This window comes from Delphinapterus leucas, chromosome 2, assembly GCF_059928025.1.
Source record: "Delphinapterus leucas isolate spDelLeu-1000000601 "Yukka" chromosome 2, BTC_Dleu_Yukka2, whole genome shotgun sequence".
NCBI classification, from domain to species: domain Eukaryota; kingdom Metazoa; phylum Chordata; class Mammalia; order Artiodactyla; family Monodontidae; genus Delphinapterus; species Delphinapterus leucas.
Window position 1 is genome coordinate 15,814,280 of NC_143130.1, and position 16,826 is coordinate 15,831,105.

Below are 16,826 nucleotides of genomic sequence, written 5' to 3' on the forward strand. Positions count from 1 at the left end.
ATTCTATATCTAATGAGAATATATTTCAAGAATAAAGGGAAAATAAAGACATTTTCAGTAAAGGAAAACTAACAATTTATCATCAGCAGAACTGGACTACAAGAAATACTAAAGGAAATTCTTTATGCTGAAGAGAAATGATACTAGAGACAAACTCAGAAGAAATGGAGATTATTGCAAGTAATGTATGTGATAAAAGAATATTTTTCTCTTAATTTATTTTTAATAATATTTAAAGAAAAATAGCATTGACGTGTAAGATTTATAACTTACATATTATAGATTATAGATGTAATACATGGGGTCACTATAAAGTAAAGGACAATGAGAAAGGGATAAATGACCTATGCTTTTCTAAATCTTCTACATTGTAAGTATATTTTACAATATCAATTTTAAGTACACTATAAAGAGTTAAGAGTATATGCCACAATCCCTAGAGTTACTACAAAATTAAATGTTAAGACAGACATCTAAAAAGCCAATTAAAACAGGATTTTTAAAAATATTCAAATAATCCCAAAGAAGGCAGAGAAGGAGACCAGGAGGATCAAAAACAGAATGTTCAAACAGAAGACAAACAATAAAATGTTGAGATAAATCTAACAATACCAATTATTACATTAAATTAAATGGATTAAACATTCCAATGAAATGAATTATCATAATGGATACAAAAGCAAGATTCAACTATATGCTGCCTCCCAGAGACACACTTCAAGTATAAAGACACAGACAGGTTGAAAACAAACAATAGGAAAAAATATATCGTAAAAACAACATAAGAAAAGACAGATGACTTGCACACTATTTTATCACCTTAACCTAAATGATAGTTATAGACCCCTATACCCAATAATTGCAGAATACACTTCTTTTCTAATTCACCTGGTATTTTCACCAAGATAGATTACATGCTGTATCATAAACTAAGTCTCAAAATATTTTAAAAGATTGAAATAAAAGAATGTATTAACCAAAAGGTAATTAAAATTAGAAGTCAATAATATGTCAAAACCCCACAAACATAATATTTGGAAATTCAACAACACACTTCTAAATAATCCATGGACCAAAGAATAAGTTACAAAGGAAATTAGAAAATGTTTTAACTGAATAATATATATCAAAACTGGTGAACCAAAATTTCCACTTCAGGAAATAAGAAAAATAAGTAAAAGGAAAATCCTAGGTAGCAGAGAAGAGAAGAAGAGAGGAGATAAAACACAAATAATCAACAGCAGGAATAAGAGGGGTTGTTGCTATGCATTCTACAGACACTGAAAGGATAACTGACTCTTAACAACTTCATGCCAACAAATTTGACACAGTAAAAATAGAAAAAATGGATTTCATAAAATTAAAGACTTCTCATTAAAAATATCAATAAGAAGATTAATATACATTCCACAGACTTGGAGAAAATATTTGTAAGCATAAATCTTAGAAAGAATGGGAAGCCAAGATATATAAAAACTGGCACAAGGAACTCTCATCCATTGCTGATGGGAGTGCAAAATGGTACAGCCACTTTAGAAGACTGGCAGTTTCTTATAAAACTAAGCATTCCCTCACCATAGAATCAAGCAGTCATGTTCCTTGGTATTTATACAAAGGAGTTGAAAACTTACGTGCACACAAAAACCAGCGGCTGGATGTTTACGGTAGCTTTATTCATAATTGCCAAAATGTGGAAACAACCAAGATGCCCTTCAGCAGATGAATGGGTAAACTACGGTACATCCAGACAGAGGAATATTATTCACCACTAAAAAGAAATGATCTATCAAGCCATGAAAAGAGATGGATGAAACTTAAATGCATATCAATACATGTCATTATACATTTGTCCAAATCCATAGAGTGTACAACGCCAACAGTGAACCCTAATATAAACTACGGACGTTGCGTGAAAATTATGTGCCCGTGTAGGTTCATTGATTGTAACATATGTACCACTCTGGTGAGGAAGTTTTGCAGTGGGGGGAGGCTGTGTGTATGTGGGAGCATGGGGTGTACAGGAAGCCTGTGAGGTCTATTCGATTTTGCCATGAATGTACTCCAAAATTAGAGCCTATTTTAAAAATTACAGCTCATTCATAAAAAACAAGTAGCCCAATAAAAATTAAGCAAAATATGTGAGTAGAAAATTTACAAAAGAAGATATATTAATAGCCAATAAGCTCATGCAAAAGAGACCAATATCAACAGTCATCAGGAAAATTCAAATTCAAACCGCGGTGAGATACCACCACATACCTAGCAGAATGATCAAAATGAAACCACTAAATAGAAAATATTAACAAAGGTGTAGAACAACAAGAAGTCTCATAGATTTTTGGTAGGAGTTTGAAATTGTACAGCTACCTTAGAAAAAGCTCTGGCAGTTCTCATAAAAGTAAACATCCATTGATGCATTTCAGTTCTAGGTATTCACCAAAGAGAGTTAAAAACATATATTCACAATGACTTGTACAAAAACATTCATAGCAGTTGTATTTATAATAGCCCAAAACAGGAAAGAAACACAGGTGTCCATCAATAGGAGATCTGACAAATAAACTTATTCAATTGCAAACTGCTCAGCAATAAAAAGGAAAGAACTCATGTTACATGCTACAACCTGGATGAATCTGAGAGCAAAGTGAGAAAAGCCTTACACAAAAGGGCATACAATGCACGAGTTCATTTATATGAAGTTCTAGAATAGGCAAAACTAATCTACGGAGGAGGAAAAGGGATTAAAGCAGTGATTATTTTGAGAGCAGAGGATGGGAGCAAGGATTGACTAGGAAGGGACCTGAGGGGACTCTCTGGTGTGACAGTAACGTTTCACATTTTGTTAGGGGTTTGAGTTGCACAGGTGAATGCATTTGTCAGAACGTATCCAATAGTATTGATACACTTAAACTGGTATTTTCATATAACGTAAGTTTTACTTCAAAGGGAAAAAAAAAAAGAACTGTAATGAATACCTAACTCCAGCACAAGGACAAACTTTTTCTTAAGGGACCAAATAGTTTAGGCTTTGTCGACATACGGTCACTGTCACAACCGCTCAACTCCAAGACTGTAGTACAAAAGCAGCCACAGACAACTTGTGAATGAATGGGCATGGCTGTGTTCCACTAGAACTGTATTTACAAAAATAGGAAAATGACCCACAGGACATGGTTTGTTGATCTCTGCGTCTAGTCAGTGGTACCATGTTGCCGTATTTGCGGTAAAGTTATTCCTGCAACTTTCTCTGAATGCATAGAAAATATGACAGATTGATGGATGGAGAAAGGGTTGGGTGGATGGATAGATATTGATAAAACAAACATAGAATAGTAATTTTAATTATATAACCTAAGTGGTAGGTATATGGTTAGTCACAGTAAGTTTTTTCAAACTTTTTCACATTCTTGAAAATTTTTATAATAAACTCTTGTTGGGGGAACATACAAATAAAAAAATAAGTGGGTTCATAGATCCTGTTCATAGCTTACTAGGCAAAATAGAGCTAATACGGCCATAAATTAAGAAACACAGTGTAGATGAAACTTTCAAAGCTATTATGTGCTGCCCAACAATCCCACATGACCAAAGAGATGCCGCAGAAATGGGTCCTGCAGGTGTGTCTGTGGAGGATAGCAAAGGACCTCCAGTCCTAGACTATGATCATCATACCGCCCTAGAACAAAATAAAAAGGCTGGATGCTGTTTAATAGTGTGTGTGTTTCATAATATAATATATGGGTTTTAGACCCAATTTAGCAATTGGTTAAAATAACAAAAGTTCTCGTAATCCTATTTAAACCTAATTTTAAATACCCAAATAAGAAAAATAATCTGTGGTATCAAAGGAAATATTAACTTTTCAAATAATGTTTTTTTATCTTTGATAACCTATACAGTTTAGGTTTACAGAGAACTATATATTTTAAAAACCTCACATATCACCTTTACCATGAGCTGAATTCTAGAATTATTTAAAACTCTTTATTTTTATAAGAATTAAGAAAAACTCATATTTTATGTTATAAGAAAAACTTTTATATTCTTATAAGAAAAACTATTATATTCCATTCTTTAAAAAAAGTTTTACTATCATTGCAAAGATATATTTGAATTTGTGTAATGATACTATTTTATCTAATTACAATGTTATACACTTTTAAAAACCAATACTACATCTTAATCACTTTGCCTCAAGCTTTAGTAGACTTCAAATATTGACACAGTGATGTTTTTAATGTTCTAATAGATTTTCAAACTTAGCTCTGAAAACTTCTCAAGGCATTGATTACATGATGAAAGATATTAATCTGGAGCACTGACAAATTATTTCAAGTGTAAGTTAATCAAAAATTTTATTACTACTCATGAAATAAGGATTGTTGAATGGAGACAAGATTCCAGCATGACTACTTTTTCCATAAACATTTTCAAGCACCTTATATCTGAAGGCAAAACATTTGCTTATTTAAAGCAGTCTCTAGGGAAATACTCATATTTTAACATTTAATTGTAGTTATAAGAGATGCATCGCTATTATTAAAACCACTAGCCTTCAATTATTATGCTAGGCAACATTTTGCCCCTCTTTCCCTATGAGGCTTATAGTATCATTATTATTTCCATTTTACAGATGAGGAAACTGAGACCACACAGCGAGCAGGTTAGCAGGGCCAGTGTTCAAACACAACCAGTCTGACTCCAGAGATCTTAAATTAAACCAAGCGATATAGCTAAGATAGTGTCTGCCTACATAACATTTCAATTTTGATGTGAATTGATCCCATTTTATCTATTTACTAGGCTATCAAATGGCAAAATAAGAAAAGAGAAGGAAGAAAGAAAGAGGGAGGAAATGGAGGAGAAAAGGGGTGGAGACCCTGATGTTGTCTAACTTCAAGACGCGGTGGCAAGGAGAATCAGAGCCACATATAACATAAAAAGAAAATATCAAGTATGCTGCCCATGATAGAGACTAAGGTAAGTAACTGTATACTGTGAAAAATCTTCTTCTAAGTAAAAGGAAAAAACAGTGAGGAGGTTCTAAAAGGGAAATGGAATTACAATGGCTCAAATTTGGGAACCAGATTTAATATCACCATCTAACACAACTGTACCCATAATAAATGTTTCATGTAATTGCAGTGAGTCAGTCCTGTTTGTGAAGTCTGGCTCCCCCCGTTTTTCTTTTTAGTGATAAAGTTGGCTTATTCCTAACAATTGTTAAACACTCTTTTTTAAAACTTATTTTTGTCATCAAAGCCAAGGACAATGAACTCCATTTTACTTACATAAGAGTTAAAATTAGGAACACCAAAATTATTCAGAAATGTACTAAACATCGACTTTTATCAGGTATTTTGTGACAAGCTCTACTTACAATATCTTACTTAGCTCTCAAAGCCTATCTTATGATAGATTTTAGAGTTGAGAAAACCAAGGTTTAACAAAGTAAACTGCCCAAGATTATATAGCTAGTAAGTGACAGCACCAGCATTCTAACCACATGTATAGTATTTATGCAAACATTTCCAAACCACTAACATCTAATCACTTTAAATTGTCTCTAGGGAATACTCACATTTAACATTTAGTTGTATTTATTTGAGAGAAGCATACATTTAATTAAAAAATCACCAGCCTTCAATTAGTTATGCCAGGCAAAAGATTACCTCTTTTCATACCATGTGTAAGGCCATCAGGTGAAGGCAGGCACAGAGTCAGTTTTTGCTTTACTAAAATATCTTAATCACCTGGTATAAAATGGCAAGTGAATGAACTTCATTAGTTAACAAATAAAGAAATGAATAAATGTCTGGCTCCAGAACTCCCATCAGAGCTTTCTAGTCAACCGAAGAATTCAAGTATTACTAGAGAAAGCTAAAATCAGTCTAAACAAAAGCAAAGATATTTGACAAATTAATCTATGGAGTACTATGTTTAAATTTCACAGTTTCCTTACAGAGTCAAAATAGCTAGAAAATCCCAATTATTATCTAGATAGACCTTTGAGGTCCCAGGAACCCAATTATAAGAATCTAATATGACATTTTAGAATCATAAATATCTTGAATATAGTTAAAGAATGTATAAAATTAGACATTATCATCCTTAATATCTAACCATCAGCTCTGATTCTACTGTCCTTACCAACCACTTGACCAAAAAAAAAAAAAAGTTCAAAGCACTTACCAGACATATCACCGTTGTGGTCATGAAATGGAGGTGATGGGCCAGTTATCCCACTCCTCTTTGCCCAGCCAAGTCGCAGACTCTGATCTTGCATCATACCACAGAGTCCATCCTCAAAATCACATCTTTCATAGTTTGAGCCTAATGGGAAAAAAAAGAAATCCACTTTCACAACCCCACATGTGGCTTTTTAAGAAATGAAACAATAGGTGAAAAAGAAAGCTTAGGAACAAATTACAAAGAGATCAACATCAGGATAATTTCTCACAATTTAAGTCTACTTCATCAATGCAAAGCTTTTTTGCATATGACATTCGAATAAATCACCACATATTAAAAACCAGTGTGGTCATACAGAAAGAATGCCACTCATGAGGTCAGAAGACTGAGGACCTAATCTTGATTTTGTCTCTTATTAACTGAGGGCCTTGCTAAACCACTTAACCACACCAAGCCATTTTCTTCACCTATGAAACTGAAATAATGGCATGCTGCCCTTTCTCCCTCAAATGACTGCTGTGAGGATCTTATGACATAATACATATATAAATACAACTCTTAGGCACCACAAAATATGAGGCATTATTATTAAGGTTACATCTTCAAATCCACCTTAATGCTCCAGCCATATCAGAATTTCAGGTTTGGGCAGACCATTTCAGAGAGGACCCTCTGATACAAATTCAGCCATTGTGGCTGCGACGGAACCCTGGAATTAAGCATAGCACCTCCCTGTTGAATCTCAATGTTCTTGAAATCCCTGGTGTTTTTAATCACAACAAGGCATTTTCTGGCTTTTTTTTTTCTTTTCTTTTTCTCTTGGTATAAGTGATCCAAGAGGCTTGGGAGAGGGAGAAAGATCTGGACACTTGGTTGCTCACAATAACCCCCCAAGGAGGGCTTTATTCCATTATCCACCATCTGTAAATGTCACTCTCTAAAAAAACAGATTAATTCAATGGCAACTATACCGTCCCTGGGTTGTAGCTCTTAGTAACTGGAGATGTTCCTTTGACAAGCTTGTTCTTGTGCTAACTGGTTGCATTAGCCACAGTGGTTATTCTGATTAATAGATAGACAGTGCCTGGCAACCCAGTCACAAAAACATAATTTTTAGTCACATTTCGGAAAAATATTATTTAGTAATACATCTGGTGCATATCCTTGAGAACATCCATGTGAGTACTGAAAGCTGAATTAGAAACTACATTTTTAAACATTATCTAAACCTGCTTTATTACCAATGGTCTATTTTATTATTTTTAGTCCTAGATTCCTTATTTTGAAAGATTTTACAAAGCAGCTGTATTCTGTAATGTTAACAGGTATCTTAATAGCCACGATTTACTGAGGGAGATCAGTGCTAGGCATTCTAAGTGCGGTAGTTCATTTACTCCTCAAAAAAACCTTACGAAGCAGGCAGCCAGTGAACGTTGGGGCCAAGATTGGAACCAGGTCTTTTTTGACTCCAGAACCTGAATTCTTTTTTTTTTTTTTTTTTGCGGTACGCGGGCCTCTCACTGTTGTGGCTTCTCCCGTTGCGGAGCACAGGCTCCAGACGCGCAGGCTCAGCGGCCATGGCTCACAGGCCCAGCCGCTCCGCGGCATGTGGGATCCTCCCGGACCGGGGCACGAACCCGTGTCCCCTGCATCGGAAGCGGACTCTCACCCACTGCGCCACCAGGGAAGCCCCAGAACCTGAATTCTTAAAGCTCTGTTCCAAGGTCTCATTGTTAAGACACTAACCCATTTTTACCTGTAGAATTAGAGGCCTGTCAGAGTTTCTAATACTGAGGAAACCAGTATTTCCAGGCAGAATTCATGTCATTCTATCTAAAAGCTGAGAAACTTGATTAGTCTGTGAATCATCCCGTGCTTAAATTTACAATTGCCTTAAGGCCTTTGAAATATTTAGAATATCCAGAATATCCCAATCATTACCTCATGGACCCCTAGTGGTCCAGGGAAACTGGTTAAACAGAAAGTGAACTAAATTATATAGTTATTTGTATATGAATGTGCATGTCATTCAACTAGTTATGCATATGTATCTTCATAAGTATGTATGTTTTCAAGTCTCTTTTAGTCCCAGCATTTTTTCCAATGATCTACTTGTGATTACAAAATATTCTAAACTATTTTTTATCACCATATTTCAGCAATTATGTGTATGAAATGTACACACACACTCACATAGGTGTCAAACAGTTTCTAAATACCAAGAAATTACCTTGCATTACAATTACTTAGTTGATGTCTGTTTCCAATGTTCTTTGTTCTCTTTAATAAACAAGGATAATGATGATGTGTTCTGGAAGTGTTAGAACTAGAAAAATAGCTAAATGAAACATTTTTATTTCTGAATAGTCTCAACAGGGGTTCCTTTTGTTACAAAATGAATCTAATGAGCATACATTTTTCAACTAATTGTTATTAAAGAAGCAATCATGAACTTCTCATAACTGCCAGATTATTCAAAAATGTATCAGAAAATTTTCTAAGTATTCATTTTCCTCCCAGTAGAGAATTGTGTATTTTAAACCATTTGAACAATTTTTCCTGAATTGTGGTTGATTTGCCTTTTATAATCTCATATCCCACACATCTACATTCAAATCTGATAGCACTTACTATACTAAAGTGTGTCTGCGTGGAGATTTTCCTGCTACCACAGCAATGCTGCAGTTGGACAACATATGGAACAGGAGGAATGGGATGCAGGAACTTAGGAGAATCCATGTTCCTCAGCTTTTTGAACCTGAGCAACTCATCATTTTGTTTTTAATTTTGTGATCCCACAGGTCCAGCATACTGCAGTGAAAAAGAGAGGGTATCTCCATGTTGTGCTTTGAGGTTGCTTGGAAGGCCCAATTATCTTCTGAATTGGCTTCCACCATGCCAGATTCTCTCATTAAAATTTTACTGCAGAGCCATTCATGGATTCAATCATTAACACCATAAGTGGAGAAAAATATTAAACTATATCCTCAAGTGATAGTTAACATAGGGCATGCTTCTGAGAAAATGGTAAGGAATAGAAAAAATTTTAATAGTGGTAGTGGTGAAGAAATTGATGCAGAACTCGGGATTAACTTCGTATGAGTAGATCATCACAATATAAAGTTCTTAGAAGACAGGGAAACTGTAAGAGTTAGGAGAACTCTAAAAAGGAGATGTAGAAGGTATTAAAAGCAAGCCATTTATTTCACAATTTTGCCTGGGCCTATATTAATAATGCACGTTTCTTTTCCTCCTGAAAGTTCTATGAGGCACAGTTGTAGACTTTCCTAATGTTGAATCCTGCTTTTCTTGGAAAACTGTGCCAAAATATAAAATGCATCATTTTAACCATTTCACCTATATAGTTCTGTGATAAAAACAATAATTCACATTGATATGCAACCATCACTACCATCCAAGCCCACAACTGTTTCATTTTCCCCAACTGAAACTTTTCATTCCTCCCTCCCCTCAGCCCCTCGGAACCACCATTCTACTTTCTGTCTAAAAATTTGACTACTCCAGGTACCTCAATATAAGTGGAATCATGCAATATTTGTCCTTTTGTGATTGGTTTATTTCACTTAAGTATAATTGTCCTCAAGCTTCAGCCATGTTGTAGCATGTGTCAGAATCTCCTTCCTTTTAAAGCTGAATAATATTCCACTGTATGTATCTACCATATTTTATTTATGCATTCACCTGCTGGAGGATACTTGGGTTGCTTCCACTTTTTGGCTATTGGGAATAAGGTTGTTATCAACATGGGTGTACAAAAATCTGTTGGAGTCCCTTTTTTCATTTCTTTTTGACAGGTCTCCAGATTTGAATGGCTGTATTATACAGTAATTCTATTTCTAATATTGAATGGAATTGCCATACCATTTCCACAGAAGCAAAAAGGCTTTACATTCCCACCACCAATGCACAAGCGTTCCAATTTCTCAACATCTTTGCCAATACTTGTTATTTTCTTGGGTTTTGTTTGTTTGTTTATAATAGCCATCCCAATAGATGTGAGGTGGTATCTCATTGTGGTTTTGGCTTGCATTTTCCAAATGATCAATGATATTGAACATCTTTTCATGTGCTTATTGGACATCTGGATATCTCCTCTAGAGAAATGTCCATTCAGGTCCTTTGTTCATTGCTTGTTTCTTGTTGTTGAATTGTACGAGTTCTTTATTTATTCTGCATGTCAATGTCTTAGATATATAGTTTGAAAACATTTTCTTCCATTCCATGGATTGACTTCTCATTCTGATAGTGTCCTTTGATACACAAAAGTTTTTCATTTTGATGAGCTGTAATTTATCTAGTTTTTCTTTGTGGCCTGTGATTGCCAAAAAATCATTGCCAAATCCAATGTTATGAGGCTTTTCCCCTGTGTTTTCTTCTAAGAGTTTTATACTTCTAGCTCTTACATTTAGGTCTTTAACCCATTTTGAGTAAATTTTGGATATGCTGTAAGGTAGGGGCCCAAGTTTAATCTTTTTGCATATAGACGTCCAGTTTTTACCACACTGTTGAAAAGACTATTCTTTCCCCATTGAATGGTCTTGGCACCCTTGTCAAAAATCATCTGACCATCTATGAGACGGCTAATTTCTAGGCTCTCTATTGTATTTCATTGGCCTATGTGTCTGTCTTTATGCCAATTCCATATTCTTAATTACTGTAGCTTTGTAGTAAGTTTTGAAATCATTAAGTGTGAGGGCTATAAGGTGGTTCTTTTTCAAGATTGTTTTGGATATTTAGGGTCCCTTAAGATTCCATATGCATTCTAGGATGAATTTTACTATTTCTGCAAAAAGTATTCTTGGGATTTTGAGAGGGATTACTTTGAATCTATAGATCACTTTGGGTACTACTGACATCTAAACAATATTAATTCTTCCAATCCATGAACATGAGGTGTCTTTCCATTTATTTGCATCTTCTTTAATTTCTTCCAGCAACAATTTTTTGTTTTCATAACCTTGGTTATGTTTATTCCTGAGTATTTTATATTGTTTGAGGCTATTATGAATGGACTTTGTTTTATTTCCTTTTTAGATTGTTCATTGTTAGTGCACAGAAATGCAACTGATTCTTGTGTGTTGATTTTGAATCCTGCAACTTTGCTTAATTTGTTTCTTTGTTCTGACATTCTTTTCATAGACTTTTGGAGTTTTCTACATTTAGGATCACATTTTCTGTGAACAGAGATAATCTGACTTGTTCATTTCCAATCTGAATTGCTTTTATTTCTTTTTCTTAACTAATTGCTCTGGCTTGGACTTCCAGTACTATGTTGACAGAAGTGATGAAAGAGGGCTTTCGGTCTGTCACCGTTGAGTATGACGTTAGTTGTGGGTTTTTCATATACAGCCATTTGTGTGTTAAGGTAATTTCTTTCTATTCCAAGATTGTTAAGTGCTTTTATCTCCTTCCCTTCTTGAGGAAAGCTATTTATTACGTAGTCACAAAATTTTGCATACATTTTACTGTTTAGAAAATGATTTCCTTCATGTAGATAGCATGTAAAAACATTTGTACAAAGAATTACCTCCCTTACTCTCATTTAATGTAAAAATTAATGGCCAGTTCCTGCAAAGGATGAAATAAATTCAAAATAGTCCAATTAAATGAAAATAAAATGCATTCTCAAAAGTAGATTTCCATGAAAGAGTGCTATTATTTGGCCTGGCAATGTGAAACCATTAATTAATTTTTATCAGGGAAATGTTTATCTTTCACACTGAACTAATTTTATTAGTTTCATTGAAACAAAAACAGGAAAAACTGTAAATCAGAAAGGTATGTGATACCATATGGAATTACAACTTCCATAGCTCACACCAGAATTATCTAATATTACTTAAGCTGGAATCTTGTCATATAGTTGCCTTTAATCTCAAGCCATTGAGCACATCTTTGGCAAGAATTTGACATAGATACCATCACTGTCACATGAGAAAAAGATTTCCAAACCATATTTTAACTTTTACACTGTTTCAAGATTAGTAAATTTCACAGAATTTGTTATAATAGCCCAAACTGAGACATTTTGCTATGATGAATAGGAGTTTTAGTTGGTTAATAAAAAATATGCTTAAAACATTTTGCATCCAATGTAGTGGTAAGATAAATATTGCACATGAAATCTCACATTTCACTCTATTAATGCTTATCTTCAAGTATTTTAATGAACTTCTACAACTACTTTGAAAAGTAGTTGACATTTATGTCATCCTACTGAAGAAACAATGTACTTACTATCATCTGATTAAACGCTATCACCTCTCAGATTTTCAGAATGCACCTCTACTGTAATTTTCACACATTTCACATACAAGTTTAGATGTATATGAAGTAAAGACCTTTTGAAAAAATTATTATGCCTAAATCCAAAAAGTTTGCAAAAGAAGTTAGGTAATACTTCAAAATTTTATGATATATTTCATCAAATCAAAGTATTAAAAATAGACCAAATGGAAATGTTCTTAAGCAAGACATGTACGTAGGGGAGAAATTATTTAACTGAATATATTTTTCCATTTTGAGTCACAGTAATTTTAGCTCTAAAAGTAAATGTATGGAACAGTTAATGTTAATACTAACTTCAGGTATGCTACAGTAATTATCTAATTACTGGAGTAATTTCTGAGAAAATACTGGAGTATTTTCTGGTAATATTCCAGTGGTAGAAACCCACTGCAGGGGATATATCTCAACATTGTAACACTGTATCAACAGTACAGTTTATAGTCTTATGGTTGACTTGGATCTGAAGAGCAACATAAGTAATATTACTGTTTTACTGTTGAGTAAAACTAAAACATAGTAAAGCCTTTATATATCAAATAATTCTGAACAATTACTAGAAGAGAAACTAAATTATTGCTGTGCTTAATAGAATGAGGAAGCCCAGGCAATGGGGTTCTGCGTAGAAGCAGACATTGCAACACTAGAAACATAATTTTTTAAAAATACCCAGATCAGTACCACAACATGTACTTTCCTGGCTCAGGATATTAATAAATTCTAATAAAGAGAGATTCTTGTCAACATTAGAACCAAATAGTTGTTACACCTAAAAATTATTTTTCTTGCTCACGATTTATTGTGTTCAATATTGTGTATAAATAGAATTTATTTCATTGTGAAGATTTAGTCTTTTTAAATCTAATATCTTTAAAAAATACTGAGTTAAAATAATAGGTTCAAGTATTCTGAAAAACAGGTCCATCATGTAAAATAAAAAAATTTTCAAAAACACTATTAATAGAATCAGTTGCATCCAAATTTCAACTTCAACTATGCCAATTTCATTTTAAAAAGTCAACATATTAATCTATTTCTTTAAAGCTCACACCATTTGTACTTTAAAGAGGGTCACAGATTAATTTTTTTCCCGAAATGTGACTACTGAAACATCATTATAAAGTCAGCTTGAGTAAAAAAATAAAAAATCTTGTCTATAATTTTAGCATCACAAATTTTCAAGAGAAAAGCTGCTTGGCCATCATTATTCCTCCACAATATTTTCCCCCTAGTGGGTGCACAAAAGAAACTCACGCTTTAAAGTGATTCTCAATTTGATCTACAGGTTATCCCATTCTAAATAAAATACCAAAGTGGAAACTTCTCAGAAATGAAAAGCGAAAAAGCCAAAAGGTGACCTCCCAGTGTAACATTTAAAATGAAATTTGTTTATTCGACAAATCTGTTCCTTCACTCTCCTCTAAGGCTGGGCTTATTAGTATCTTTCATGTAGCTGAGACCTTGCCCACTCGGCGGCTTTCCCCTTCTTTCGCATTAACCTTTTCCCTGAAGCGGGACTACGCATGTTATCACAGCAACCGCGCTGAAAGGAAGCTTCAGAGGGATTAGTGATGGAAGGGACTTTGCATTTCTTGTCAAACCAACCGAGTGGTTCATCTTAGCTGCTCACCAAAGAACAGCAAGGGCTTTCCCCAGACAGGCCAGAGAAAGGACAGCACATCCACATATAGCGTCTCTGGGGAAATGGGACAAATATAAAATGAATCCCCGTCTTAGGAATTGTTAAACACAAAGTGCAAACAGCACAATCACAATTCCCAAACTATGGGAGAAAAATCTTCCACCTGTTTCCTTCTAAAGAGAAGAAATTATTCAGTAATCACTCCTCTTGTTTTAAAGTAATAACGACTGAATATTTGAATAGAATTCCAACAATGGTAAAAACAAACATGTAGAACCTTATGTAGAAGAAAATGAAGAATTCTGTAAACGCTAATTAATATAGTATCTGAATAAAAAGTAGAAAATACGTTTGAGCATATTGCTCTAAAATACTAGACTTAGTGCCTCTAAATAATTGAGTCAATAGTTACTAAAAATCAACGTGAATGAACCTATTTAATTGTATGATAATGTTTTTTATGAAAGGTGACTGTAGGAAGGGCGCTAGTTCCATTGATGAAATGCAGTCTTCTTTCAGGATGTGATACTGATAATAGAAACTACAGAAACATGCATGTCTCTACCCATATCTTCCCTTGGTGAACTTTTATTAATGTTATACCTGGAGTATTTTCCTGCCAGTGAGATCAGTTTATCTCACTTTATGACCTCTTATAATAAACTGGAGGTTCAAAATCACACCATTAGTAGATGGTTTACCCAGGATCCAAGTCTGGGCCCTGCACCCTCTGATGCTTGCACTCTTTCCTCTGCCTTAGAATCAAAGGATATAAATCAGTTATGCTCTGTGTATGAGAGGTACCAACTCACTTGGTGGTAGTGTCCTATAAGCAAAAACAAAATCTTCTCACCCAACCTAAAATTCATTTCAAATATTCCCATACTGAACTCAAACTTAAGCTCATAATTTCCATCACAGCATTTTAAAACTGCAGTCACAAGCTTCTTTCAAATCTTGTTTCACTGATATACCATTAAAAGCTACCTTTCTACATTTCGCTCCTTCTTTATAATTGGTAAAACTGATTCAAAATACATCCCATTTAGTTAGAATCTTAGCAATTTGATACCCTTTAATTAGACTTATTTTTATTTGTGGATCTGTCTCTTTCTTAAAAAGAGTATTTTAGTTTCTGACTGACTCTAAAGGCATATAAATGGGATCCGTGAAGGGCCAGGTGTCTTAGCCTCCCCCAGGCGGCTCAGCAGCCTCTGGACTAAAGGTGGACAGGACTTGGAGGAGGGAGAGGAAGGGAACTTACATTGTTGTTCATCGCTCATGTCGCCACACTGATCTGTGAAGTCACACACATTGTCAGGAGGCAAGGAGACCCCATTGTCACACTGAAAGGCTTCCATTCCTTGCTGAACCAGTACAGAGGTGAAAACGCAGGAAATCCAAAGGATACCAAAAGCTTCATTCTTCAGGAAAGCCAACATTCCGGCCAGGCAGAGGAGCACTGTTTGATAGGTCTTCTTAGAGATCAGGCCGTTGTAACGGGTGGGTTCATAATCAAAAACATTCTTTCCCTTTTCTCTATTTTTTGATTTCCAGATTTGCCTCTTATGACTGAAACTGCTGGTAACTATCCACAACTCTTAACAAATGAGTCCAAGGCAGTTCATTTACTCTCTCAGGGGAGTGTCTTTAGAAAATATTTAACTTGAACAATTGCACCATTTCTCTATCTAGCTAATCACAGATGTTTATTGCCCTATGTATACCATGTTTAAACAATTTAAGCCCTTATGATAAATTTTTCTTTCAGGACATAGCATGAACTACTAAAGGGCAGGCACATAAATGGGAGGAAAATTACAATAAAGTTATAAGTAACATAAAAGGTTCTATGTTAATTCCTATGCTTAATCACGTTCATGTAATTTAGAACATTATTGTCACTAAAACTCATTCAAATACTTCAGGCCCAATTATTAGAACTGTTTCATGAGAATGAAATGCTTGTCCTCTATCACTGAATGGAAACTTTGCATTGCTTGCTTAGATAAACTGAAAACCACAGAATTTTAAAAACTGAAGGGACATCGGGGATCCTTATTTTCCAAATCACATTACTTGGACCCAAGAAAGTTAAGGGATACTTATGAGGAAACACAGTAATTTGGTATTAGAAACTGGAATTCAAATATCCTGCTACCGAGTGCAGTGTTTCTTCCTCTGCAGTACACAGATTTTCATGTCAATTCACCTTCATGTGCTTTTACAAGTGAAACATACAATTTCAGGATCCATATTCAGAATGAACAGTACACTAAAGTTCAGAACACCTGAGCTTTATATTATAAATAATAAAATTTTATGAAGGTGAAGAATTATAGAAATTATATGGAGTTAAATATTCAAAATATTCCTTTATACTTGATTTCTTAAAGGCATCTTGAAGTTCTATTCCACTATCTTCTTTTAATTTCTGCAATATAACTGCAAGAGACGGAGACACCAAGACTATAAGAAGCGGCTGGAGAATGCAGGGTGGAAAAAACCATAGATCAGGGGCAGAAAACGCTTCTGTGCTTTTAAAGACGATACAAAGAAAGCAGATTTTCCAAATATTCTAAGAAAAATGACTCAGTAAAAACAATATTCTAAGATATGAGCATTCAGAATTCTAGGAGGAAAATCCATAATTTGCCCTATTACAATAGACCACTCCACACAATTT

The 16,826-nt window shown here is 34.4% G+C and overlaps 1 protein-coding gene across 1 annotated transcript in view; it reads right to left on the reverse strand.

The window, feature by feature from the left end:
• MALRD1 (MAM and LDL receptor class A domain containing 1) overlaps nt 1-15,723 on the reverse strand; it is a 587,465-nt gene extending 571,742 nt beyond the window's left edge. Inside the window, exons 1-2 of the mRNA XM_089906459.1 lie at nt 15,405-15,723; nt 6,193-6,333 (exon numbers count right to left, since the gene is read on the reverse strand). Coding sequence (XP_089762585.1) covers nt 6,193-6,333; nt 15,405-15,582 — 319 coding nt within the window. The 5' untranslated portion in view covers nt 15,583-15,723. The remainder of the gene's footprint in view (nt 1-6,192; nt 6,334-15,404) is intronic.
• Between the last annotated feature and the right edge of the window lie 1,103 nt (nt 15,724-16,826).